Genomic DNA, 27,983 nt, shown 5'->3' with positions numbered 1-27,983 from the left:
CTATATATTAGAGAGCATCAGTGACCACTGTATACTACAGAGAGCATCAGTGACCACTATATATTTGTTACGATTCCTGTACTCCAGACTGGAGAAGATCTTATGGCAGAGATCTGAGTACAGGAATGAAATACAGGTTGTGGGAGCTGGAGAGCCTAGTAACCCCTGGCGCCCTAACTCCGTTGTCTCGCCCGTGTTATCAGAAATCCCCTGCGAGACTATGGTTGCTTGAGCCCATGGCAGCCGCGTTCGAAGGGCGGATTATGTCTGCCCAACCCCGATGCCCCCGCAGGTCTTAATGGGAGACAAGGGGAAGTCCGAGACAGGGTGATAACAAGGGGCCCTCTGACTAAGCAACCAAGCCAGGGGTTACAAGCTAACTAAACTAAATCAAAAGGTATGTGCGGACTAGCCGCCAGGGAAAAGGACAACCAAAGATCCACGGATCCGACACTCCTATCCGGCACCGCTGGACACCAGAGTGGATCTTGTGGAAGCGGAATCCTCCGCAAAGCTCCAGAACTCAAAATAAACACAATAATAAATAGTAGCGGACAAGCCGCAACACACGGCTGCGCCGCGACTCACGAACGCCACCAGATGTTAAAGGTGCTCGATCAGACTCCAGGAACAGATGGTAACTTCCGAGTACAGGATCACTGAGAACAGGAACAAACGAACAGACCGGGACTGGGAACTCTCTCTGCAGCAGAATCAGGCAAACAGGAAGCTATCACCGGCGTCTGTGAGGAGTCCTGGGAGTGCTTTTAACAGAGAGTCTTCCAATCAGCTGTTTGGAGGCTGATTGGATTAAATGCCATGCAGCTGACAAGCTGCATGGCCAGGGAAACAGATGAGTGATAATTACAACATGCCGTGCAGCTGCATGCTACACAGCCAGGAAACCAGTGATGATATAAACTTAGACCCAGCAACGGGGAACACGATCCGACAGTGGCGTCCCCGCTGCTAGGCGCCGGCCGCACTGACGAGCGGACCCTCGGCGCCTAACAGTACCCCCCCCTTGAGGAGGGGTCAAGGAACCCCTAAATCCGGGTTTCTGAGGAAATTCTTGAAAAAATGCCCTTTTGAGCCTTGGGGCATGAAGGTCCTCATCTAGGACCCACGACCTTTCCTCAGGACCATAACCTCTCCAATGCACCAAAAAATAAAGCCGACCCCGGGACAACTTGGAATCGAGAACCTTCTCAACCACGAACTCCTGCTGACCCTGTACATTAACTGGTGATCTCCCCTGAGGTTTTTTACGAGGAAATCTGCTAGATGAAACATATGGTTTGAGCAAAGAGCAATGGAAGGTATTTCCGATCCGTAACGTTTTTGGTAGCTGTAACCGGAAAGCAACTGGATTGACTTTTTTGATAATGAGAAATGGTCCAATAAATCTAGGACCCAATCTGGCTGAGGTTTGTCGAAGTTTGATATTGCGAGTCGACAGCCACACCCTGTCTCCTACTCTAAAAGTGCACGGCCGCCGGAACCTGTCCGAAAAATCTTTTTCCCTGAAAGCTGCTTTTCTGAGAGCTATGTGCACTTTTTTCCAAATAAGTTTAAGATGAGAGGTCAGGGCCAGAGAGGAGACAGAGGAATGTTGGAAAAATGAATTAGCTCTGGGGTGGAAACCAAAAACTGCAAAAAATGGAGACACATTGGTGGAGGAATGACAGGCATTATTATAAGCAAACTCTGCCAATGGAAGAAACTCAGACCAGTCATTTTGGAGTTTGGCCGAGTACAAACGCAAATATTGTTTTAAGGATTGGTTCACTCGCTCAGTCTGTCCATTTGATTGTGGATGATAACCGGAGGTTAATGATAATTTCATTTTTAACGAAGCACAAAAAGACTTCCAAAACTGTGCAATGAATTGTGGACCCCTGTCAGAAACAATATCAGTGGGTAACCCATGGAGTCTGAAAACATGACGGAGGAACAAGACTGCCAATCCCTGGGCAGATGGCAATCGGGGAAGACCAATAAAATGAGCCATCTTACTAAAACGGTCCACTACCACCCATATGACTGTGCATCCAGCTGACAGAGGGAGATCCACCACAAAATCCATGGAGATATGCGACCATGGTCTAAGGGGAACATTCAATGGCATAAGTTGACCAATAGGCAAAGAACGGGGAACTTTATGCTGTGCACAGACCTGACACGAAACAACAAACTCTTTAATGTCTTTAGAAAGACCAGGCCACCACACTGAGCGGGATACCAATTCAAAAGTTTTAGCGACTCCCAGATGCCCTGCAACTTTGCTATCATGAAATTCCTCCAAAACAGTTGCTCTCAAAAACTCAGGAACAAAAAGACGGCCAGCAGGAGTATTTCCCGGAGCTTGATGTTGAAGCAGCTTCAATTGAGAAAAAACATCCTGTGTGAGACCTGCCTGAATGACTGAAGGCGGAAGTATGAGAGTAACCGGACTATTGTCTTGAACGGGAAGAAAACTGCGTGAGAGGGCATCTGCCTTGGTATTCTTGGAACCAGGTCTGAAGGTGATAATGAATTTGAAACGAGTGAAAAATAAAGCCCAACGAGCCTGTCGGGCATTCAGTCGCTTAGCTGATTCAATGTATTGAAGATTTTTGTGATCCGTCAAAACAGAAATGGTATGGGTCGCTCCTTCAAGCCAATGTCTCCACTCCTCAAAAGCCCATTTAATAGCCAGCAACTCCCGATTACCAACATCGTAGTTGGATTCAGCAGATGAGAATTTCCTGGACATAAAGGCACAAGGATGTAACTCAAGGGAATCTGGATCCTTCTGAGAAAGGATAGCCCCTACACCAACCTCCGAGGCATCTACCTCAACGATGAAAGGCAATTCTGGGTTGGGATGTCTAAGGACAGGGGCTGAGACAAAGGCTTGTTTCAAGGCCTGAAAAGATACTTTAGCTTCACATGACCAATTGGTAGGATCTGCTCCCTTCTTAGTGAGTGCCACAATGGGAGCAACTATGTCAGAGAAAGAGTGAATAAACCTTCTATAGTAGTTTGCAAACCCTAAAAAGCGCTGAATTGCTTTTAAGTTGGTGGGTTGCGCCCAACTCAGGATGGCTTGGAGCTTCTTAGGTTCCATTCGGAATCCCCGAGGGGAAATAATGTACCCTAAAAAGGATACCTCCGTGACGTGAAATTCACACTTCTCCGGTTTGGCATACAAGTGATTTTCACGTAATTTCTTAAGTACCTGACGCACCTGGGTAACATGTTGTTCTATAGAGTCAGAATAAATCAAAATGTCGTCTAAATAGACCACAACGAATCTTCCCAGAAACTCACGGAGCACATCATTAATGAGATCCTGAAAGACTGCCGGAGCGTTAGATAGGCCGAATGGCATGACCAGATACTCATAGTGACCTGATTGAGTACTGAATGCCGTTTTCCACTCATCCCCTGATCTGATTCTAATGAGATTATATGCTCCTCTCAGGTCAATCTTAGAAAAAATAACAGCCGAACGTAGCTGATCAAAGAGGACAGAGATCAGAGGCAGAGGGTAAGTATTCTTTACTGAGATTTTATTCAGGGCTCGAAAGTCAATGCAGGGTCTGAGGGAACCATCCTTCTTCTCTACGAAGAAAAAACCTGCACTTAAAGGGGATTTAGATGGCCTGATAAACCCTTTCTCAAGACTTTCTTTCACATACTCATTCATGGCCACAGTTTCAGGACCAGACAATGCATATAACCTTCCTTTAGGCAACGTGGCACCAGGAATTAACTCAATGGTACAATCATAAGGCCTATGGGGAGGCAAAATATCCGCATTGCCCTTGGAAAACACATCCAAAAAATCTTGGTATTCTCCAGGAATATGTGCGGACCTGGCAGCAGCTACTCGGATAGGAAGTGTAATACATTCTTTATCACAGATGGTACTCCATTGTAGGATCTCCCCAGACTGCCAATCTATGATGGGATTATGAAAGGCCAGCCAAGGGTGACCCAGAACCACAGGAACTGCTGGACAATGGGTAAGAAAAAACTCAATCTTTTCAGAATGTAGAGCTCCCACCGAGAGCAAAACAGGAGGTGTACATAGAGAAATAACCCCATTGGATAAGGGACTCCCATCTAAACCATGCATGGTGATACACCTACTTAAGGTTAACTGAGGAATACCTAAGGCCTTGGCCCATGTTAAGTCCATAAAGTTTCCTGCAGCTCCACTGTCCACAAAAGCAGAGACCGAGGAACAGAGGCTGTCATAAGAAACTTTAGCAGGAACCAATAGTGAATTATTTGAGGAGATGAGCTGTAGACCAAAGTGAACCCCCTCACTATTCACTTGGTCAGGAAGTTTCCCGACTTGTTTGGGCAACTACGGGCAAAATGTCCCTTACCTCCGCAGTACAAACACAGACCAGAATTTTGCCTCCTGGTTCTTTCTTCCGGAGACAATTTGGAGAGACCAATCTGCATAGGCTCCTCCATGTCTACCGGAACGGAAGAAACACAGGGAAAAGAAACTACAGATGCCCCTTTCTCAGTCCTCCGCTCTCTGAGCCTACGATCTATTTTAATAGAGAGCTCCATGAGTTTATCAAGGTTCTCAGGAGCGGGATACTGAAGGAGGCTGTCTTTTATAGATTCAGATAAGCCGAGGCGAAACTGACTGCGCAGGGCAGGATCATTCCAGCCACAGTCGTTCGACCAACGGCGAAACTCTGTACAATAATTCTCTGCAGGATTCCTACCCTGTCTTAGAGCACGCAACTGACTTTCTGCGGATGCCTCTCTATCAGGGTCGTCATACAATAGCCCTAAAGATTTCAAAAAGGCGTCTACAGACGATAAGGCCGGATCGTCTGTCTTTAAACCAAAAGCCCAGGTCTGAGGATCCCCCTGAAGCAGAGAAATTATAATTCCAACCCGCTGAGCCTCCGTACCTGAGGAAACTGGTCTTAAACGAAAATACAGTTTACAAGACTCTTTAAAATTAAAAAACTGTTTTCTATCCCCAGAAAAACGGTCAGGCAGATGCATTTTTGGTTCAGGGATGACCCTCGGGGAAGTCCGTAACAGATCTTCCTGTGAGCTTACCCGGAGGGACAGATCCTGAACCATCTGGGTAAGTTCCTGAATCTGACTAACCAAAAACTGGCCAGGATTTGGCCCAACACCGGTGGGATTCATGAGGCCGACAAAATTCTCCCAACTGGATAAGTGAAAAAATTAACTCCTGTTGAAAATTTTTTCTTTTGTCTGGCCGGTGATAATGTTACGATTCCTGTACTCCAGACTGGAGAAGATCTTATGGCAGAGATCTGAGTACAGGAATGAAATACAGGTTGTGGGAGCTGGAGAGCCTAGTAACCCCTGGCGCCCTAACTCCGTTGTCTCGCCCGTGTTATCAGAAATCCCCTGCGAGACTATGGTTGCTTGAGCCCATGGCAGCCGCGTTCGAAGGGCGGATTATGTCTGCCCAACCCCGATGCCCCCGCAGGTCTTAATGGGAGACAAGGGGAAGTCCGAGACAGGGTGATAACAAGGGGCCCTCTGACTAAGCAACCAAGCCAGGGGTTACAAGCTAACTAAACTAAATCAAAAGGTATGTGCGGACTAGCCGCCAGGGAAAAGGACAACCAAAGATCCACGGATCCGACACTCCTATCCGGCACCGCTGGACACCAGAGTGGATCTTGTGGAAGCGGAATCCTCCGCAAAGCTCCAGAACTCAAAATAAACACAATAATAAATAGTAGCGGACAAGCCGCAACACACGGCTGCGCCGCGACTCACGAACGCCACCAGATGTTAAAGGTGCTCGATCAGACTCCAGGAACAGATGGTAACTTCCGAGTACAGGATCACTGAGAACAGGAACAAACGAACAGACCGGGACTGGGAACTCTCTCTGCAGCAGAATCAGGCAAACAGGAAGCTATCACCGGCGTCTGTGAGGAGTCCTGGGAGTGCTTTTAACAGAGAGTCTTCCAATCAGCTGTTTGGAGGCTGATTGGATTAAATGCCATGCAGCTGACAAGCTGCATGGCCAGGGAAACAGATGAGTGATAATTACAACATGCCGTGCAGCTGCATGCTACACAGCCAGGAAACCAGTGATGATATAAACTTAGACCCAGCAACGGGGAACACGATCCGACAGTGGCGTCCCCGTTGCTAGGCGCCGGCCGCACTGACGAGCAGACCCTCGGCGCCTAACAATATTACAAAGAGCATTAGTGACCACTGTATATTACAGAGAGCATTAGTGACCACTATATATTACAGAGAGCATTAGTGACCACTATATATTACAAAGAGCATTAGTGACCACTGTATATTACAGAGAGCATTAGTGACCACTATATATTACAGAGAGCATTAGTGACCACTGTATATTACAGAGAGCATTAGTGACCACTATATATTACAGAGAGCATTAGTGACCACTATATATTACAAAGAGCATTAGTGACCACTGTATATTACAGAGAGCATCAGTGACCACTATATATTACAGAGAGCATCAGTGACCACTGTATACTACAGAGAGCATCAGTGACCACTGTATACTACAGAGAGCATCAGTGACCACTGTATACTACAGAGAGCATCAGTGAAAACTGTATACTACAGAGAGCATCAGTAACCACTGTATACTACAGAGAGCATCAGTGACCACCATGTATTACAGAGAAAATCAGTGACCATCATATATTACAGGGAGCATCAGTGACCATCATAAATTACATAGAGCATCAGTGACCACTATATATTAGAGTTCATCAGTGACCACTGTATACTACAGAGAGCATCAGTGACCATCATATATTACATAGAGCATCAGTGACCACCTTATATAAGAGAACATCAGTGACCCCTGTATATTACAGAGAGCATCAGTGACCACTAGAGCCATAACTAAACATTTTGGTGCCTGTACCAGAAAGTCCATTTGTGCCACCCTCTATATTTTATAAAGGGCATGGCAGCACCCATTAGTCACATTACACCGCATGATAGCATCCGTTAGTCACATTACACCACACGGCAGCATCCATTTGTCACATTATACCACAGAACAGCATCTGTTAGTCACATTACACCACACGGTAGTGTCCGGCAGTCACATTACACGGCGCAGTAGTGTGTAGCGTCAGTTAGTCACATTACACCGCTAGCAGTGTTTGTTAGTCACATTATACCACACGGCAGCATCCGTTAGTCACTATTCACATTGCACCGCATAGCAGCGCCTGTTAGTCACATTACACCACATGGTAGTGTACGATAGTCACATTACACCGCGCAGTAGTGTGTAGTGTCCGTTAGTCCCATTATATGGCACAGCAGCATCCGTTAGTCACATTACACCACTGGCAGTGTCCGTTAGTCCCATTACATGGCACAGCAGCATCCGTTAGTCACATTACACCACTGGCAGTGTCCGTTAGTCCCATTACATGGCACAGCAGCATCCGTTAGTCACATTACACCACTAGCAGTGTCCGGTAGTTACATTACATCGCTCAGCAGTATCCGTTAGTTAAATTACACCCCACGGTAGTGTCCGAGTCACATAACACTGCACGGCAGCGTCTGTTAGTCACATTATGCCACATGGTAGCATCCGTTAGTCACATTACGCCGCACCGCAGCGCCTGTTAGGTACATTACACTGCACATTAATGTCCGAGTCACATTACACCGCACAGCAGCGTCCGTTAGTCACTATTCACATTACACCACACAGCAGTATCCGTTAGTTACATTACACTGCACGGTAGTGTCCAAGTCACATTGCACTGGATGATAACGTCTGTTAGTCACATTACACCGCACAGCAGCGTCCGTTAGGTACATTAAACTACACGGTAGTGTCCGAGTCACATTACACCACACGACAGCATCCATTAGTCACATTACGCAGCACGGTAGCGTCTGTTAGTCACATTACACCACAAAGCAGCGTCTGTTAGTCATTATTCACATTACACTGCACAGCAGCATCCGTTAGTTACATTACACCGCACAGTAGCATCCGTAATACACACTGGAATTCAATTGATTATCATGCACGATAGATGGATAATATTGTGTATATATACAGTGTGTGTGTGTGTATATATATATATATATATATATGAGCAATATTTAAAAACATGCAGACATAACTTTCTATGTTGGGATTTCGGGTGTTAACATGAAGACTCAGTGAGAGAGAGTCAGGACTGCTTAGTATGCTGTCCTGGGTATAGGGATACACAGCATATACTCTTTTGTACCTCAAACAGCAGTGGCAGAACACCTCAGATGACTCGGGCGGGGAGCACTGCAGTGTACTGTCCAGTGGGCGGGCTTAGAATGGCCCGGGGGCGGAGCTTCAGGCAACAGGGGTCTCAGCAGTGGAAGAACCAGGGGGTGGAGGTTATAATGGGCAGAGACACAGCTTGGGATGGCATGTGAGGGGACCTTTTGCCAATCGTGGGCACAGCTGTAGATGGACAAGGAGGCAGAGCTTATCGTGATCAAGGAGGAGGAGCCTATATCGAACCTTGGTATGAGCTTCAACTGACGGGTTGGGGGGGGCGTTTGTGCACAGCTGCTGGCAGATTGGAACAGGCTCTTTGAGGCAGGAGTCAAATGAAGGAATGCTACTGGTGATGACAGGCGAAAAGTTTTTTTCCCCCTGTCAACACTATCGGAACTGCAGGGGATTTGTGGGCCTATTTTCAGTGGGGGGCCTGGAGCTGCAGCTCCATCCACCCCATTGTTAATCCGGCCCTGTCTGTTGGTCATCAGGGAACCGTAACAGTGCATGTTTTGCAGATCTCCTCAGTATCACAAATGAAATAACATCACCTGTGAATCTTTTAAAATGTGTCAGTCTGTAATGAATACACTTGTGCACTAACTAGGAGATCTCAAAAACATGCACTGTTTTCGGTTCCTTAGGACTGACTTTAGGAAACACTACAATAGACCAATTAAAGTGTTAAATATCAATATTTTACTACATACACTATCCAGTGTATAAAGAGACTAATGTGTAGGGTGGCCAATATTTATATGTTTCTGGGGCTGGAGCTTGATTCTTCTGTCTCTCACCCAGACTACCACATTAGCACCAATTTTGCACAGAGTGGGGGTCATGTATTGTGGAATGTTGCCTATATCCAAAAAAGCCCCATTCAGCCCAAGGGGGGCTGGTCCTACTGCGGCTTACTGGGATCACTGACCCTGTTTACTGTTACAATGGTTTGCACTGGCAGAAAGACAAAAAAATACTCCTCCTGGGGCTCTCTTATAGTTAAATTGTCAAAATATCAGCTAAAATATAACTTATTTACCCTAAAACCACATCTAAAAATATGCAAATACGTATTAAAACAAAAAATATACAGTGACCATCTGCTGATACATAATTACATTGTAATTTCCTATATTTCTCATGGGATGAAAAGTGTCAAATGAGCTGTGGTCCCAAAATGATTATTCATCAAACCTCCTGATGTTCTGGTCCCAAATAGATTAATATCTACGATTGAATCAGTGTGCACATATAAACTCCACACATAACTCCAAGCAGTGCTGGACTGGGGCATGGAGGGCCCACTGGGGTAATGCGGTGGTAGGGGGCTAGAGCCCATGTTTCAGGGTGTGGCCAGCTTCCAGAGGGGGCGTGGCCAGCTGCCACAGAGGCTTGGCTATCCATTAGAGAGTGTATGTGATCTGTGCCTTTTAATAAATATATATATAAATACTAAAACCTGCTAGTGAATGCATGGTAATGTGCTAGATTAATAACAGCAATGCAATGTAGAAAATAAACCATACTACTCTGCAGTATAAGGTAACATATAATGTATAATTAAAATGCACAATCTGAAACTTGGGGGTAAGTCAGACCTGATCACTAGGCAGTGATTTTTGCTTCCCTGCGATCAGATAGTCACCGCCAACAGGGGGAGGGAAAATTTGCTGTGCAAGTGTGAGTTCGGATGTGTAGCAGTGCTGCGCACAAACTGATTTTGTGCAGTCTCTGCTCAGCCCAGCACTAATGGTGTGTACACAAAGTGAGATATTTTCTTACGATATTGACTATATAGTCAAAATCGTAAGGAAAGTTAGTGCAGATCGCAAGGTGAAAGTCACTTTGCGATCCCGATGTGCGGTCCCACGCGGTCGGCATCACAAGCCTAGATAGACTGTGCAGGCAAGTCAATTTTGACTATCTCGAAGAAAAGATAGTCAAAATTGATACTTAGCCAAAATTGCACATAGTCAGTATCGCAAGCACACTCATTATGTGCTTGCGATACCGACCTAGCCCCTGTCGCATAGTGAGAATCGGGGTTAACCCGAATCTCACCATGTGTATGGGCCTTTACTCTGCCGCTGTGATTGTATCCTTCTGATCAGGGCCGGAGCTGACGTCAGACTCCCTTCCTGAAAACGCCTGATCCCGCCTGCGTTTTTCCGGACACTCCTGTAAAACGGTCAGTTGCCACCCACAAATGTCCGCTTCCTGTCAATCACCTTGCAAATGCCCATGCGTTTGGATTTTTCGCACCATCCCGTCGCAGGGCGCCGATCCCTGCAGCAGCGTCCCGTCACGCCTGCACATTGCGGTGCATGCGCAGTTCAGATCTAATCGCACGCTGTGCGAAAACGCACAGCAGCGATCAGGTCTGAATTACCCCCCTTGATCCCTAGAGGAGAAGGTGGGCCCCCAGGCAGTGGGGCCCACCGGGGCTTTCCTCTGTACCCCTGTGGGCAAGTCCAACCATGATTCCAAGCAATCTGAGTGGAGTTTATACGTGTATGCATGCATAAATATTAATCGTTTATATTACTAATGCAGTGACTGGCATGGCACGTAATGAATCTTGTAACACTGTGCAACTGCCTTAGCCCTGAACACACACAAGTACAGATGTGTCCTCTAACATCCTTGCTGCGGGCGGCTGCGTATCTATCGAGGCATAGTAACAGCCTCTCGCAGCTTTAATTTCCCATAGCCTGCTACTGCTACCGGCTTCCCGCTGCACAAGTAATGAGAAACGGGATCACAAGCCCCCGCTACCCACGTTTATTGCCCTGTGGCGCTCCCTCTATGAACGGGCAGCGGGAGCACTGCTGCCAGCTAGGTTCTATGGTACCCCTGCTCATTATCCTGTGCATACACACACTCCCGCTATGGAATGCTATGCCAGGATTTTTAGCATCACGGGCAACAATGTACTAGGACACATCTGTTTTTTTTTAATTACACACTGCTGCGACTCACACACATATTGGTACCTAAATGTTTAACTGTACCTGAAGGTCCTGGGCCGTGCCACTGCCCCACAATACCACTGCCTGATCAGTGCGCTACATTGTTGTTGTTTTTTGGAAAGTGCCTCTAAAATGCTCAGCCCAATCCCAACACACTCTAGTGTTGGAACTACACACACACACACAGCTACCATAATGGTCACCATCACACAAGGGAATGTACTTAATCTAACAACAGCTGCCGTGTGGGTTCACAGATTTTTGCATTCACAAATCACCATGTTTTTGTCTCTTTCAGTTCAAATTCAGTCCTTAAAGTGTGACAGCATGGAGATAAAGAAGGAGCTCTGTGTAACTGCCACCAATCCACTCTCTGGTAAGTTCATGATGACACAAAATACTGTCAGATCTGCACCAGGTGATCAATACCTCAGTATATTCTGTAAATGGAGCAGCCCAGCACTTGGAAGAAAAGTAGAATGAATATAATAAATGTTACAAATGGTATGGCAGTATAAATGTACACACCATTGGATGCCTTGAAATCACTGAACAGCGCAGTACTTAAGCAGCGGGGTAGTTTATATAACTGTATGTGGATATACAGCTTAGAGCTTGAACGGTGCAAACAGACCACCAGCCGGTGACTGTATGTGGGTAGCGGTGCAGAATGCAGGTGGTGAACAACATTGTGGATGCAGAACATTGCAGGGGGCACTGAGCTAAGTGGAACACTTCAGTGTCACACTGTGTAGTTCAAACACAGTGACAAGATATAGCTGCACAATCACAAATGTATAGACAGTGGCCATCGTGGTGATAGAAAGCATCCCTTAAGGAGCCACCATGGAGCAGTAGCACTCTCCTGGCTTCAACACCCCCTCTATACAATCTTCTCCATGTTGCACAAACATTTACTTTTAGTTTTCTTGTAGCAACCTGCAAAGGATTTTTAAAGCAGGAACATATCAACATTTTAAACAATTCTAGTCCACATTTCTTTGGAAGGGACATCTGCAAGACTCCTCTCACTGACAGTTCAGTCCATATCAACAATGTCTTTGTTCAGGAACCCAAGACGGATAATTAACTCAATGTTGTTGAGGTCTTACATGACTCTTCATTGCAGCTGAAATGCCAAGTACAACCTGAGTCAATATACCAGCAACCTTTTCTAGGGCTCTCTGTCACACTCAAAGCTGACTCATATTTGCTGTTGCACTTTTTATTCTGCATAGCATTTACAGTACATTCTTTTTGCAGCATTGCCATGGCAATCCTTTTATCATCTACTTGGACTTCAACAGACATTATATGTTGAGTTATAGGCATAATTTTGTTAATGTAATCACTCATACTGGTATTATACAATACATACCTGATATTCACTTCTTCTCATCAGACCCCCATCTTCATGTGCTGCATGTACTTTTGTTTTTAGCTGACACTTGCCCATGTATGATAAAAACACATGTTTATAGAAAACACGTGTTGATCTACACTCAGTGGTGTCAGAAGCCCCACTCCACCCCAGTATCATCCTTGGAGAGGGTGACACCAAAATTCCAGTTTTTCCACAGTGACAGGAGCCAGGTGCTGCAGTGTGACATTCTACAGTAGCACCTGGCTCCTGTCATAGGGGAAGAGCCGACAGTAGAGACACTATTCACCAGGGGCAGGTCAGCATCTCCGGGAATGTTGGGCTGCCCACATAGTGTAGTCAGGATTCACATCGAGGCCACACCCCCTTTAACTTAGTCCATGACCCTTTCCAGACACACGTGCCGGAAGTGCGCAAGGGGGATACTGAGTGCCATTGAGTGTTACCAGACCCAGTGACACCTCTGTCTACACTGTACCAATGGCCCTCTACATCATCTGAATTTGGACTGTCATCAGGATGAACTGTAACTCTCCACAATCTTACACACTATAGTTGTAAACTTTCTATCGGCCAATGTCGGACCGCATGACATCATTACACAATAACCTTACCACAAAATGTGAACTAACTTAACTTATCTAAAAATAACGACACAGAGAAATAACGACACAGACTACTGAAATGCCATTAAAATCGTTCAACCATTATTTATTTAATTATAATACTTAAACTAAGTATGCTTGCAAATAAGAAAGAACGGTCGGATCAGCAGTGACACTAGACTTATTGCCGCTACGAATGTCCACGACATGACTTTATTTATCTCATTGGCTACGCCAATAAGCGCTGAGTCTCCAACTCTCTCCCCAATACACCGCAATAGGGCCGGCCAGACATCCAAGCCCAATGACTCCCGGTAAGGAGGGCCATAGTATACAATGTATTGGGCAAAGAGCGCACCTCCAAACAGCGGTGCAATAGCCACTGCAACCACCGTTCTTTCCGGCCACACACCGGCTCGGCAGGAGCCGGTGCCGCCACCATACTACAACCCAACTAACTATACCTTAACTCTCTAAAGCCATACCTTCATCCGTCAAATGGACGCCATCAGTTCTCAATAAGTGGGCATCCTTAACGAATAAGTGGGTGGGAGACTACTGTGCCACCAAAATCATAACTGCGCTACGGGACTGGCCAGGGGAGGAGAGGGGAGGGGAACGACCTGTCCCGAAGTGAAAACCTGCAAAACCTGCCACAGAGGGCGCGAGCCAATAGCACCCCCCAGGTTCTCAGGAGAAAAGCAGGGCAAAATCCAACTGGACCCTCACCGTTCAAACGGTGACGAGTGGCCAAAAAAGGCTACAGGTCGAGTCCAGTCGAAGAAAAACAAGCAGATGGGGAAACAAGGCCGAGCGGAGGACACCCCCTCAGACTTGCACAGAAAACTACGTGCAGCCAAGCGATGGCACCCCCACCCCGCCCCGCCGCTCCGCGAGCAAACGGATACAAAACAAAACTGAAAAGTGAACTCTAGCCAAACCCCCGGAAGGGCCGGCCTGAAAGTGGACAGAAACTGTATAGGCATCGGGTTACCAGTGACCAAGCGATTTAAGATCGGCGTCTGAGAAACCCAAGGACGCTGCCGTCGTCACAGCCCCAATGCAAAAGGTAATGCACGCCATACATTGATGGCGACAATCCCAAGGCAAGGAGGCAATTACACCGAAAGTGGTAGACTGTCAAAGGGGACCCATTAAAGGTGCAGGTGCCAACGCTCCGCCACCACGAGCCCATGAATCACAGTACGCATGAGCCAATGTGTTAGGGCAGGCGGGTAAGGCAACCCATCGCCGGCACCCCAGCTGCCCGCGCTCAGTAACTGCTACCCAACGAGTGAACCCTGTCCGATATTTTACTAGTGTGGCTGGAGCCACCGCCGGGCATGCCAGAGCAGTTATCCTTTTTGATTGCCATATAACCTGCCAACAATGAGGAGGGCAAATGTCACCTGCAAGCGCGGCAGCAGGAACCTATCCCACAGTCGTCTAGAAATAGCGTCAGAAATCCCGTTGTCTACCCCTGGAACCGAGTAAGGGACCTTGCCGCTAATGGGAAGGCGAAATCCCTCAATAAAACCATCCAGCAAAATTTGCGCCAAAGGGCAAAGTGGGTACCAGTGCAGCTATTTGTGCATGGTGTCCACCCTGACGGGGGAAGGGGCTTTACTGGGCGCTATCAACGCCGGATGATCTGCCACCCGATCCCGCACTCCCAGGCTCGGGACATTCCATAGCTGGATGGGACACTCCGCAACGCAGGCAGCAGTGTCGAAAACATGTGGACCCGGATCCGCAATTGCCATCGTTAAAGGCAAAACAACGACCCTTGGACCTTCTTCCCGCGTTGGACCGTGCGTCTGAACCGGCTGGGCAGGAGAGGCTTCCTCAAGCTCGAGGGAGCTCTCAGTAACCTCACGCCACACTTCAACGTCCTTCACTCCGAAGGCCATGATCTGCAGCCCGTGCTGCTTGCACCTGAACTCCGTGTCATATTGAAGCCATGCGAGAGGCCGGTTAGAAAGGAATAGACCATGAACCATGTGCAGATAGCATACGATGTTCAAGGCCCCTTCCGGGCGCATCTCCAGATAACAGGCTGAGAAAGTGTAGAACCCCTTGAGCCAGTTAACATAGGACCGATAGGCATCCTCACCTATCCCACGCTTCTTCTTGGCCGCCACCAAAGCCTTGCGGAACCTGGATGTTAAAGCAAAGACATCCACGTAAGACCCACTATTGATCCGATCCCGTATCCGTGGGCGGAGACCTAGCAAAAGCTCTCTGCCATGTCCACTGGATCTGAAACATGAGAGGGAACAGAAGGTGCCAGCAAATAGCCTGGCAATTAGTTATGTGCAGACGCCTGCGCACCGGACCCATCAACAACCAGCGGTTGCTGTCCCACAGCTGAAGTGGGAGCAGCGCATAACGACATCAGTTGAGTGACCAGCGGTATCAGTGCAGACCGCAAGTCACTGAAATGCCCCGCCAATCCACTCCCGGATGCCTGCACAGTCAATAGGGGAGTCAAAATCCCCTCCACGGAAACCAGTAGCATGGAAATAACCACTGTGTCCCCGGTCGCAGGTCCTGCCGCTGGTGTAATAGGGCGCGCAATGCCACTCGCTGAAGGTGCATTACCAGCCAAAGCCCCTGCACCACCATCCGGATGTGCAGGACCTTGAGCTGCACATCTCGTCCCCTGCCCAGTGACCGCCTGAGGCAGGCTGGCACCGTCCGGGGGGTTCCCAGCCCGACGGGAGGTACCCCAATCATGCCAACCCAGAGCGGCCGCAGATGCCCGAGCATCCGCCGCAGAGGACCAAGCAACGCTAGACGCCTCCTGACACGCCTATCCCAAGCCCGGGCGCCGCGTGACAAGATGGGCGCACGCGCTTCTGCCCCCGCAGGTGCTCCATGACCTGGAGAGGACCCCCCTCCAGAAGTATTAGAAGAGACTGAACCACTGGAGGCTGTCGCAACATGCCGTCCAGGGGACAGCCCCTGCCTCCCCCTTGTGGCTCGCCTATCACTAGCGCCCCTACCCCTGGAGGCTGACACTGCAGCACCTCCAGGGGTCAAATGCCGCTGAGTGCCCCCCTGCCTCCCCCTTGTGGCTTGCCTATCACTTGCGCCCCTACCCCTGAATGCTGACACTGCAGCACCTTCAGGGGTCAAATGCCGCTGAGTGCCCCCGCCGCCGGGCCGACCCGCGCACCACGTGCGGCAGCGGGGCCAAGGCAGAGACAGGAGCAGCGATGCTGCGACCGGGGACCCGCCGGAGCCCTCCCGAGCGCATTGCGGGAACCCCAGCGGAAGTAGCTGCGAGACCGCCGGGTGAAGCACCTGCGAGCACACCCGTGGCAACAGGGAAAACAGGAGGGCTGGGGGACTGGTGACGGAGCCGAGCGGGAGGCTCCGCTGAAGCCGCCCCAGCCGCAGCACCTAGGTAGCGGGCAAAGGGGAGAGCCCGTCTGTGTGGGCGAGCGGCCATTATCAGTAGATTAAGAGAGTAGAAAGAAAAGAATGAACAGGGAATAGAAAGAATGAATAAGTATGAAAAGAGGATAGTAAAGAATAATTAAAGAAGTAAAGTAGAGAAAATAATGTAAATGGAAGAGATAAGTGGATACTCACAGGAGCAGTACAACCTTCTCTGGAAAATTCTGGAGAGAAAGAGGCAGATGAACAACCCTGTCCCTGTCTCCCTCAAAATGGCTGCTAGCTCCTCCCTAACACTCCCATTATTCTAATTAACATCCAACCCCCCAGACCTCTTTAACTGTTTGCTAACCTGCTAACTGTGCAAGGCCCATGCAATCCTCACAGCCTTGAAGTTTTCAAAAGCTTGCGCTATACACTCGCTCTTCATTTTCATTGCAAATTTCCATGTTGTGTAATTCTCTGCACCCCTCAGTTTGATGAACTCCAACATAATGCAGTGGATGCAGTAGTCTGACTGAGCTACTGTATGTTACACTAATGGAACAAATATTAATAGTCTGTATGTTTTATATATGTTTGTTTGTTACATTATTGTAAACAGGATTGTGTTTATACACACTGAAATGTTGACTTACACTATTTATGGTGGTTTAAATTAGAGATGAGCTGTTCGGATTACCTTAATATCCATGCCCAGCCGAACTTCTAGTAACCAAGTCAATCTGAGTCCTGGTTTTTGTTTTCTCATCAATCTCAAATGCCAAAACAAGGCAAAATGACATCCTCCTGGTATAGGATTCTATATAAGGTTCTGCTACGGTGACTTGGTGCAGGGGTCCAGAGCTACCTCAGATGGTGGAGGGGTGGTGGGGGTGCCACAGATGGGGCCCGGAGTTACTGCGAGCAGGGGAGGGGGTGGGTAATGCTACTTCTGCTCCTGGAAGCAGCTAAGCTGCTGTCCTCCCTTTGGCAGTGGCTCTCCTGGAGACTTGCACAGCAGCCAGTCACTATTGTTAGAGCCGGTGTCCCAACGCGCCGCATAACAGGGAAGAAGATCCACTCAATAAACTACAGGAATATAGATTGCAAACTCCACTGGGGCAGGGACTGATGTGAATGGCCAAGCGTTCAGGGCTGCTGGGAGCTGCAGTTTATTTAGTGTGTCTACTTCCCTGTTGTGTGAGTTATTAAATATTGCACGGACAAAGGGCGTGCGATGGTTAAGGGGTCGTAGCCTCTTGCAATGGCGTGAACAGCGCATGCAGGGCCTGATGAATCACCTAGGGTGCCGCGGGTGGGGGAAGTGGTCCGGAGCCACCGAGGGTGGTGGAGGGATGTGTGTGGGGGTGCCGCGGTTGGGGCCCGGAGGTACTGCGAGTGGGGGAGGGACGGGTAATGCTTCTCCTGCTTTCTTCTTCTGGAAGTAGCTAAGCTGCTGTCATCCGTTTGGCAGTGGCTCTCCCGGAGACTCGCACACCAGCCAAGCAGCCAGTCACTATTGTTAGCGCCGGTGTCCCAATGTGCCGCATTACAGGGAAGAAGATGCACTCAATAAACTACAGCTCCCAGCAGGCCTTAGGGCTGGAATGCTTCGGCGCTAAGGGCTGCTGGGAGCAATCAGCGTAGTAGGCTACTTCCTCAAAATGTGCCAATGATGATGTTCATCAAAATGAACTACAAATTCCATGAGGAAGACCTTTACTGGCAATTACATCAGAGTACAGAGACTTCTGTAATGGTGGATTCGAGCGGGGAAGAATTAATATTGTGTGAGGATGATGTACACACTGGTGAGGATGAGGATGGTACCGATGATGACATCTTACCACTGCAGAGCGGTTAGCTTAGCAGGCTTAAGCCCATAGGTAGCTTCTTGTGTGGGGGCCCAAACAAAGGGCCAAATTATTTGATTTTAGTTTTTTTTGTTCAATATTTGAAGAAAATAAAATCAAAACCTGACGATGAATTAGGGGGTGATTCCGACTTGATCATAGCTGTGCTAAATTTAGCACAATTACAATCAGGAACAGAGACACGTGGGGGGACGCCCAGCACAGGGCAAGCCCACCCCGCATGTCAGTCCCTGCCCCGTCGCTGAAGTACAAAAGCATTGCACAGCGGTGATGATTTTGTACTTCAGAAGTTGCTGGCTGGGAGCTACTTGCCGTCGCACGCAGCCACTGCGGCCCGCCCCACGCACGGTCCGGCCACGCCTGCGTTGGCCGGACCGTGCCCACAAAATGGCGGCCAAATGCCACCGTACTGCCCTCTCCCACCCTGCGACCGCCCCTGCTGTCAATCAGGCAGAGGCAATCGCTAGGCAATGACAGCCTTCGGCTGTCAGCCATGCGCCGGCACACTGCGGCACCGGGGCATGCGCAGTTCTGACCTGATCGCTGCCCTGCGAAGAACTGCAGCGAGCGTTCAGGTCAGAATGACCCCCTTAGAACCAGCAAAAATAGACCGTCGCACATCTGTAGTTCTTGGTTTATATATACACACACACACACACATACAGTCAGGTCCATAAATATTGGGACATCGACAGAATTCTCATATTTTGGGCTCTATACACCACCACAATGGATTTGAAATGAAACAAACAATATGTGCTTTATCTGCAGACTTTCCGCTTTAATTGGAGTATATTTACAACCAAATCAGGAGAACGGTGTAGGAATTACAACGGTTTCTATATGTGCCTCCCACTTTTTAAGGGACCAAAAGTAATGGGACAAATTAAACAATCCTAAATCACACTTTCACTTTTTAATCCTTTGTTGCAAATCCTTTGCAGTCAATTACAGCCTGAAGTCTGGAACGCATAGACATCACCAGACGCTAGGTTTCATCCCTGGTGATGCTCTGCCAGGCCTCTACTGCAAATGTCTTCAGTTCCTGCTTGTTCTTGGGGCATTTTCCCTTCAGTTTTCTCTTCATCAAATGAAATGCATGCTCAATCGGATTCATGTCAGGTGATTGACTTGACCATTGCATAACATTCCACTTATTTGCCTTAAAAAACTCTTTGGTTGCTTTCGCAGTATGCTTCGGGTTATTGTCCATCTGCACTGTGAAGCGCCGTCCAATGGCCCTCATTCCGAGTTGATCGGTCGCAAGGCGAATTTAGCAGAGTTACAAACGCTAAGCCGCCGCCTATTGGGAGTGTATCTTAGCATCTTAAATGTGCGACCGATGTATTCGCAATATTGCGATCACAAACTTCGTAGCAGTTTTAGAGTAGCTTCAGACTTACTCTGCCTGTGCGATCAGTTCAGTGCTTGTCGTTCCTGGTTGACGTCACAAACACACCCAGCGTTCGCCCAGGCACTCCCACCGTTTCTCCGGCCACTCCTGCGTTTTTTCCGGAAACGGTAGCGTTTCCAGCCACACGCCCCTAAAACGCCGTGTTTCCGCCCAGTAACACCCATTTCCTGTCAATCACACTACGATCGCCGGAGCGAAGGAAAAGCCGTGAGTAAAAATACTTTCTTCATAGTAAAGTTACTTGGCGCAGGCGCAGTGCGAACATTGCGCATGCGTACTAAGCGGAATTTCACTGCGATGCGATGAAAAAGACCGAGCGAACAACTCGGAATGAGGGCCAATGAGTTCTGAAGCATTTGACTGAATATGAGCAGATAATATTGCCCGAAACACTTCAGAATTCATCCTGCTGCTTTTGTCAGGCTCTGGATGAGCTGGAAAACCCGTTTTTTCCCTTGGAGCTATGCAATTTGGAATTCCAAATTACTACTGCAGGTGCAGAATATGCAGGTCTGTTTTCCTTTCTCTTGAAGGGAGCTGATGCCACAGAAATGTGGGCAGCTGTGATGAGACACAAGATGTACTAAGCCTGGAGAATTGATCAAGCAGTGATACTGTAAGTGCCAGTGGCAAACGCAGGATTTAGTAAGGGGGGTTTCCACCGTGGTGTGAGTATGTGTGTATAAATATATATATATCTATATACATACATAGTACATGCATTCATACATACACAAACACGCATACATACATATATAAACACAAAGGCATACCTACATACATACAAATTTCATATACAGTATACATACGGTATATGTTATACTTACATACAGTACCACCAGGGCATAGGGGGCGGGGGCAAACCAGCGGCACTGTGTGAGGACGGAGGGAGCTGCTGTGGCTGAGCGTGCGCAGCCAGCAGCTCCCCCCAGACATCCTCCACTGCTCCACTGCAGCAAGTCCGCGGTCACGATCACGGCTTTTACTGAGATGGAGACACTGCAGTCTCCGTCTCATCAGGGGGGGGGGGCTTCAAGGTACTCGGAAACCCCCCCTGTGTGCGCGAGTGAGTGCAAGGTGATAATGTACCAGCCAATCAGCTCCAATATGTAAATTGTCAGTTAGGATCTCTCCAGGCTTAGCACAGGTACATCTGCCCACTGTGTTTTACCAGAAGACCTGTCTATGAGTCCTAAATATCATATGAGGTTGTTCACATAAATTTGGCCAAAGATATGGGTCTGCCCACCAACGTCCAGGTCACGTCCATATCAGGCAAGTTCCTAACATTCTAGGGGTTCACGTCTGGGGTGCAGGGCATCCCTAAACAAAGGGACAAATTTTTTGATTTTAGCTTTTTTGCACATTTTGAAGGGGGAAGGGGGGATCAAAATCAAAACCAAAACCAGTTGCAGCATTTTTACAAACCAAAACTAGACGATGAACTAGAACCAAAATCAAAACCAGCTAAAATGGTCTGGTGCACGTCTATTAGTTATCAATGACACATCTGACAGTGGTCTGTTGTTATTTACAAGGAGCCATGAGTGCCGCTGATTGTGCATATACATATATATATATATATATATATATATATACACACACATATACATATACACACATACTGTGTGTGTACAGGTTGAGTATCCCATATCCCAAATGCTTGGGACCAGAGGTACTTTGGATATCGGATTTTTCCGTATTTTGGAATTATTGCATACCATAATGAGATATCATGGTGATGGGACATAAGTCTAAGCACAGTATACATTTATGTTTCATATACACCTTATACACACAGCCTGAAGGTAATTTTGGCCAATATTTTTACTAACTTTGTGCATTAAACAAAGTGTGTGTACACAATTAATTTATGTCTCATATACAGCTTATACACACAGCCTGAAGATCATTTAATACAATATTTTTAATTCCTTTGTGTATTAAACGAAGTTTGTGTACATTGAGCCACAGAAAACAAAGGTTTCACTATCTCAGTCTCACTCAATAAATTCCGTATTTCGGAATATTTGGATATGGGATACTCAACCTGTGTATAATATGTGTATATGTATTTGTGTGTGTGTGTGTGTGTGTGTGTGTGTATATATATATATATATATATATATATATATATATAACTTTATTGCTACAATCGCTTCAGTTGTTTGTAGCTATTGCTACATTACTATCTATCTAGTATTACTGTTGCAAGTTTACAGCCCCCATATTATTCTATGTTACTGTACCGTATCATCTATGGTAATTGATCTATTTATGCATTAACTTCTTTTATTCCCCAAAAAATTATTATTTTTCTATATATATTATTAAAATGTACATTTCTTATTTCTTGTGAAACGTGTACTGCTGTGTTTTATTAGCGCCTCCCTTTATCTCCTTGGCTGAGGACTGGCACTCCTCTGATTAGGGTGGGCTGCTGTATTATATACGGCACAGCAATTCTTGTTTTGGTATTTCTGGACAGGCGACAGGATCTTTCTGTTTTTAAGCTTGTTCCATGATAAAATAAGATCACAATATGTGAATATTAATTATCATGGTATTTCAGGAATGTAATCAACACCAAACAGATTTATTTGGAGCAGTAATCCAGCATCAATGTTTAAATACAGTAATAAATATACTAGATTCTCCCAAATATAGTGATACCTGTTTAGTGTAGCGCTGAGGAGTGCGGATATTTGCAGCGCTGTTCGGAGTTCTGAGACTTTAACCTATGAGCCGTGGCCCTCCTCTGTATTCCAGCCATCTGTGGGCCAGACTGAAGGGTGTAAGATGCCATCCTAGCTGGAACTGAAAGTGCTGAGGCCTGCTAATCCTGGATGGGTGGTGTCCAGGAGTCCTACAGTGGGGTGTAGAACCGGTGACATTACTGTCACTGCATTACTGACTTACTGTATAAAGCCTTATACAACCTCTGATGCCACCCATGTCCAAAGCTGGCAACACCACTGTGATAATTACTGCATTGTCCAAAAGAGATACATCTGATATCCTGGCAGACGAGATGCCGGCTGTACTATACCGACAGCGGCATCCTGTCTGCTGGAATCCCATCAGCGAGTCCCCTCACGGGCTCGCCACACATAGGGCCAGGTGGCTCGCTTCACTCACCACAGGTTCTATTCCCACTCGGTTGATGGCGTGGACCCACCAACCGAGTGAGAATACAGAACGTTTGCTGGGATTCCGGGCGTCGGTATTTCACCGGCTGTAGGTAACATAGTAACATAGTATCTGAGGTTGAAAAAAGACAATTGTCCATCGAGTTCAACCTATTTATGGTCTCCTATGCATGATGATTTGACTAAAATTTCTGACTGATGCTGCTGTCAGCCGTTGCATTTTATCCCTATTTATAGTAACTATAATGCATGACTATGCACCATACCCCTGGATATCCTTATCCATTAGGAATTTATCTAACCCATTCTTAAAGGTGTTGACAGATTCCGCCATTACATATCCCTCGGGCAGGGAATTCCAAACACATATTGTCCTTACCGTGAAAAAGCCTTTACGCCGTATTGTGCGGAATCTCTTCTCCTCTAACCTGAGCGAGTGTCCACGAGTCCTCTGTGTTGATTTAACCAAAAACAGGTCCCGCGCAAGCTCTGTGTATTGTCCCCTTATATATTTGTAGATGTTGATCATATCCCCTCTTAGTCTCCGCTTTTCCAATGTAAACATGCCTAGTCTTTCAAGCCTTTCCTTGTATTCCATCGTCTCCATGCCCTTAATTAGTTTGGTCGCCCTCCTCTGAACCTTTTCTAGCTCCAGGATATCCTTTTTTGTAGTACGGTGCCCAGAATTGTACACAGTATTCAAGGTGTGGCCTCACTAGTGATTTATATAGCGGGAGTATAATACTCTCGTCCCTTGCTTGCATCAATACCCCGTTTTATGCATGCTAATATCTTATTGGCCTTCTTTGCTGCAGTCCTACTTTGGGTACTACTGCTTAGTTTGCTATCTATGAGGACACCTAAGTCCTTTTCCAGTACAGAATCCCCTAATTTTACCCCATTTAGTAGGTAGGTGTAATTTTTGTTCTTGTTACCACAGTGCATTACCTTACACTTGTCTGTGTTGAAGCGCATTCTCCATTTGGCTGCCCATGCTTCTAATTCAACTAAGTCGTTCTGAAGAGACTCGGCATCCTCCTCTGTATTTATAGCCTTACACAATTTGGTATCATCTGCAAAAATTGACACCATGCTCTCTAAACCTTCTGTTAGGTATTTTGGCGCCGGTCTCCTGAATGTCGGGATCCCAACAGCCAGTATATTGACTGATCCGGTCCTCATTAGTTATAATTAGATATATGTTTGCTATTTATATATCTAGGAGGTAGGTTATGTTAGGATGGACACAAACACAGTGCTAATGGAGATAAGAACAGGGATCATTGATCCATATTCAGAACAGAAAATTAATATATACAAGTATTGTAAGAAAGCAAATGATGAAACTTGGAGAAGTTCCATTAGTGCAGTGTAAGAATGGAATCACCTTGGACATTCCTTTTGCTGCTGATCTGTAGTAATGGAATATGGGTTATTTGCAGTGCAAAAATGTATCTTTGTATAAAGCTGTAAAATAAGTCAGTGACGTGTCTTACAGGGTGTGCACTGTGTCCTAATGATTGGATGCTGTATGGAGACAACTGTTATTACTATTCAGATGCCACACGTAGGACATGGAATCAGAGCCAGGAGCAGTGTGAGATGATGAGAGGCCACCTACTAGTCATAGAGGACCAGGAACAGCAGGTACTACTTGGTTGGCTACTTTATTTAGAGTAATCCCATCTTAGATCCAAAACCCTGTAACACTTCTATTGAATATTTAGCAGTTATCATTAACTCTCTAGATATGTTACAGGGGTTTATACGCAGAATACTCACGCCACAGGCAGAAGTCATGTTTTGGATTGGACTTTATCATGATGCAGATGGATGGAGATGGGTGAACGGCCAACATTATAACACCAGCCTGTAAGTGACTTTGGTGTTAAATACAATCTTGTTATGTTGATCTAATTATAACTTTGTGGGCCCCATAGCAACATATTGAAGGGGCCCGTCCCAATACTTCTTAAGAGACTTCTCTCCACAGCAGTTAATTTTATGCCACATACTGTAAATGTACCCTAGTTAATGTTTTTCCCCATAGTAGTGCCCCAGGGTCACATTGCAGGACTACCAATACACATTGTGTGACTCAGTACCCCAAGTCACATTAAATACAGTGTGAACAGTTCATATTTTGCCACATTACAGTGCCCCCAGTTCATATTATGCCACACTATACTGTCCACAGTTCATATTATGCCACCATATACTGTCCACAGTTCATATTATGCCACATTATAGTGCCTTCACTTCATACTGTGCCACATTACAGTGAGATCAGATTATGCCACATTATACTGCCTTCCAGTTAAGATTATGACACATTACAGTTCCCATTTACCAGTTTAAGTACACACACCTCTCACTGACAGAAGTAATGTTACCCCATTCAGGCTCATAGGCAAACAGGGAGAGGGAAGGGGGGGGGGGGGGCGTCTGGTTGCCTGGAAACCCAATTTCTCTTGTCAAGTGGCTCAAATTATGACAAATAGCAATGGTATACAGTATGGTTATTAGAGCAGCGCCACACATCATGCAGTTTAAGGGACAGAGCAGAGCTGCCGCATATGCCCAGTAGTAGCAACTTCATCTACCAAGTTTGGTGTGTGTGTGTGGATCTGAGCCCTCAATCAGTGCACTGGATCAGAGAGTAGCTACTAGGAAGAAGAGACAGGAGCCTTACCATGATGTGGAAGAATGTGAGCTTAGAAAGTGCAGTACTGGTTCTATTACGTTTGTGTATTTATTTATTTATTTATTATGGTATGTTTAACCTTTTCATGACCACTTATTTATATTATTTAAATGTTAGATACAGCCCGTACTAGAGACCATCTTATAGTTCTAAATATGAATACTGTATTCCATCCAGTATCCAGTGCATAAAAGAATAATGTACCATTAATGTTCAGGGTCATTACTAGGTTCTTCTACTGCTCCCCAAGACTCCCGTACTTGCTCTGCAGAGTGGGAGATTGTGGACTTCATTTGGAAACCCCCCTCTAAAAACCCTGTGTTTGCCACTGAGGCTGGGCAACTGGTTAGACCCAATTGCTTAGAAGACAAATCCATGAAATTTAAATGCAACTGTATAACCTGGGTCCATGGCCACCTAAGCCTCTGGACCCCATAGCATTGGCAGCTCCTGCAACCGCTATAGCTATGCCCATGGATCTTGTTCATGCATCTGAACATCTGTGTGCATCAGTTTACCAAGTAAATAATCACCTAATTATAACCGATTATGAATATTCCCACCCATTGTAATCCAATTTCTCATTTTATCTGTTGTTTTTCCACCCAGGATCCAGCTGAAGGTGAACTCGGGAAAATGTGTATTGGTGAATAAAGTTGGATATTACACTGGAACATGTAGTTCTAATTACAGAATCATTTGTCAGCGGAAAGCTTTCAAAATCTGACATTGTTAGAATGTACTGGTTTATCATTAGGTCTAAATATGTTTTTACAGCTGATTTATGTTCCCAAAGGACTAAAAAGAAATACAACTGCATGCATAGTATACTGACCAATGCGTGAAAGCCTTACATGTAGAATGTGCTACTCACAGATCTGAAAAATCAGACAACCCAAACAAAAGACCCAAACACCAACACTGTAATATTGTCATTTATTCCACGTATAAGGCTGGAATTGTGGTTAGTATGAATTATTCGGAATTCTTGGTAATGCCAGGTCTTATGTTTAGGAAGTTGAATTTCTTTTGGAGGATGACCAAAATATTTGGTAATTAAAAAAAGTACAAGCCCTTTTTATTGAAAGATTTGTCCATTAACTGGTCATTTATCTCAATAAAGAAACATGGAAACGTAATATAATTGCAATCTCAAATTAATATTACTATATATATGTAATTAATCTTTTGAATTTAAAAATCTGTTTTATGTGGTATACGTACCTTCTTGCATACTGGCCCTCATTCCGAGTCGTTCGCTCGTTCTTTTTCATCGCATCGCAGTGAAAATCCGCTTAGTACGCATGCGCAATGTTCGCACTGCGACTGCGCCAAGTATCTTTGCTATGAAGATAGTATTTTTACTCACGGCTTTTTCATCGCTCCGGCGATCGTAATGTGATTGACAGGAAATGGGTGTTACTGGGCGGAAACACGGCGTTTTATGGGCGTGTGGCTGAAAACGCTACCGTTTCCGGAAAAAACGCAGGAGTGGCCGGAGAAACGGGGGAGTGTCTGGGCGAACGCTGGGTGTGTTTGTGACGTCAAACCAGGAAAGACAAGCACTGAACTGATCGCACAGGCAGAGTAAGGTTGAAGTTACTCAGAAACTGCAAAGTAGTTTGTAATCGCAATATTGCGAATACATCGGTCGCAATTTTAAGAAGCTAAGATACACTCCCAGTAGGCGTAGGCTTAGCGTGTGTAACTCTGCTAAATTCGCCTAGCGAGCGATCAACTCGGAATGAGGGCCACTGTTGGAGAAACCACCTTGTGTGGTAAAGTTGCAGAGTTTTTATCACAATGGTTCCTTAATGTGCTAGATCTTTGATAGAATGTAATCATTTAGTCATTCAAATTATTATTTTTAAACTGCCTTTTTTTTTTAAATATGTTTATTTCAAGCAAAAAAAACAAGAAACATAATATAAATGTGGCGTGGGGCCACATAGGTACAGCAATCAATGGCAGAAATCAATATCATGTAAACAACATAATTATAGGTTGAAGATTAAAATAACCAAAACATAAGAGACAATAAATATATCACAATACACATGTGCAAAAAGGTCAAAATATCAGAAGTGCCTAAAATGGAGGAACACCCTTCTCTACCACCTCCATATTGTGCCATGTCATTAAATATACAACCTGATGTACATTTTCCCTAGTAGATAAAGGCAGGGTGAGCAAGTAGGGGAGCCAAACAT

General features: G+C 46.1%; 1 protein-coding gene across 2 annotated transcripts in view; it reads left to right on the top strand.

Moving 5' to 3' along the window:
- The window catches only part of LOC135058240 (killer cell lectin-like receptor subfamily G member 1), a 67,856-nt gene extending 40,954 nt beyond the window's left edge, over positions 1-26,902 (top strand). Inside the window, exons 4-7 of one of the 2 annotated variants that reach the window (XM_063963777.1) lie at positions 11,561-11,638; positions 24,568-24,716; positions 24,829-24,941; positions 26,383-26,902. In XM_063963777.1, coding sequence (XP_063819847.1) covers positions 11,561-11,638; positions 24,568-24,716; positions 24,829-24,941; positions 26,383-26,500 — 458 coding nt within the window. In that variant the 3' untranslated portion in view covers positions 26,501-26,902. Of the gene's footprint in view, positions 1-11,560; positions 11,639-24,567; positions 24,717-24,817; positions 24,942-26,382 lie in introns of both variants that reach the window. The other variant, XM_063963779.1, reaches the window with a different exon arrangement.
- Positions 26,903-27,983: the final 1,081 nt, after the last annotated feature.

Source organism: Pseudophryne corroboree, chromosome 3 (genome assembly GCF_028390025.1).
Source record: "Pseudophryne corroboree isolate aPseCor3 chromosome 3, aPseCor3.hap2, whole genome shotgun sequence".
NCBI classification, from domain to species: domain Eukaryota; kingdom Metazoa; phylum Chordata; class Amphibia; order Anura; family Myobatrachidae; genus Pseudophryne; species Pseudophryne corroboree.
Note: the sequence above shows the minus strand (reverse complement) of the source record. Positions and strands in the feature narration are given on the sequence as shown.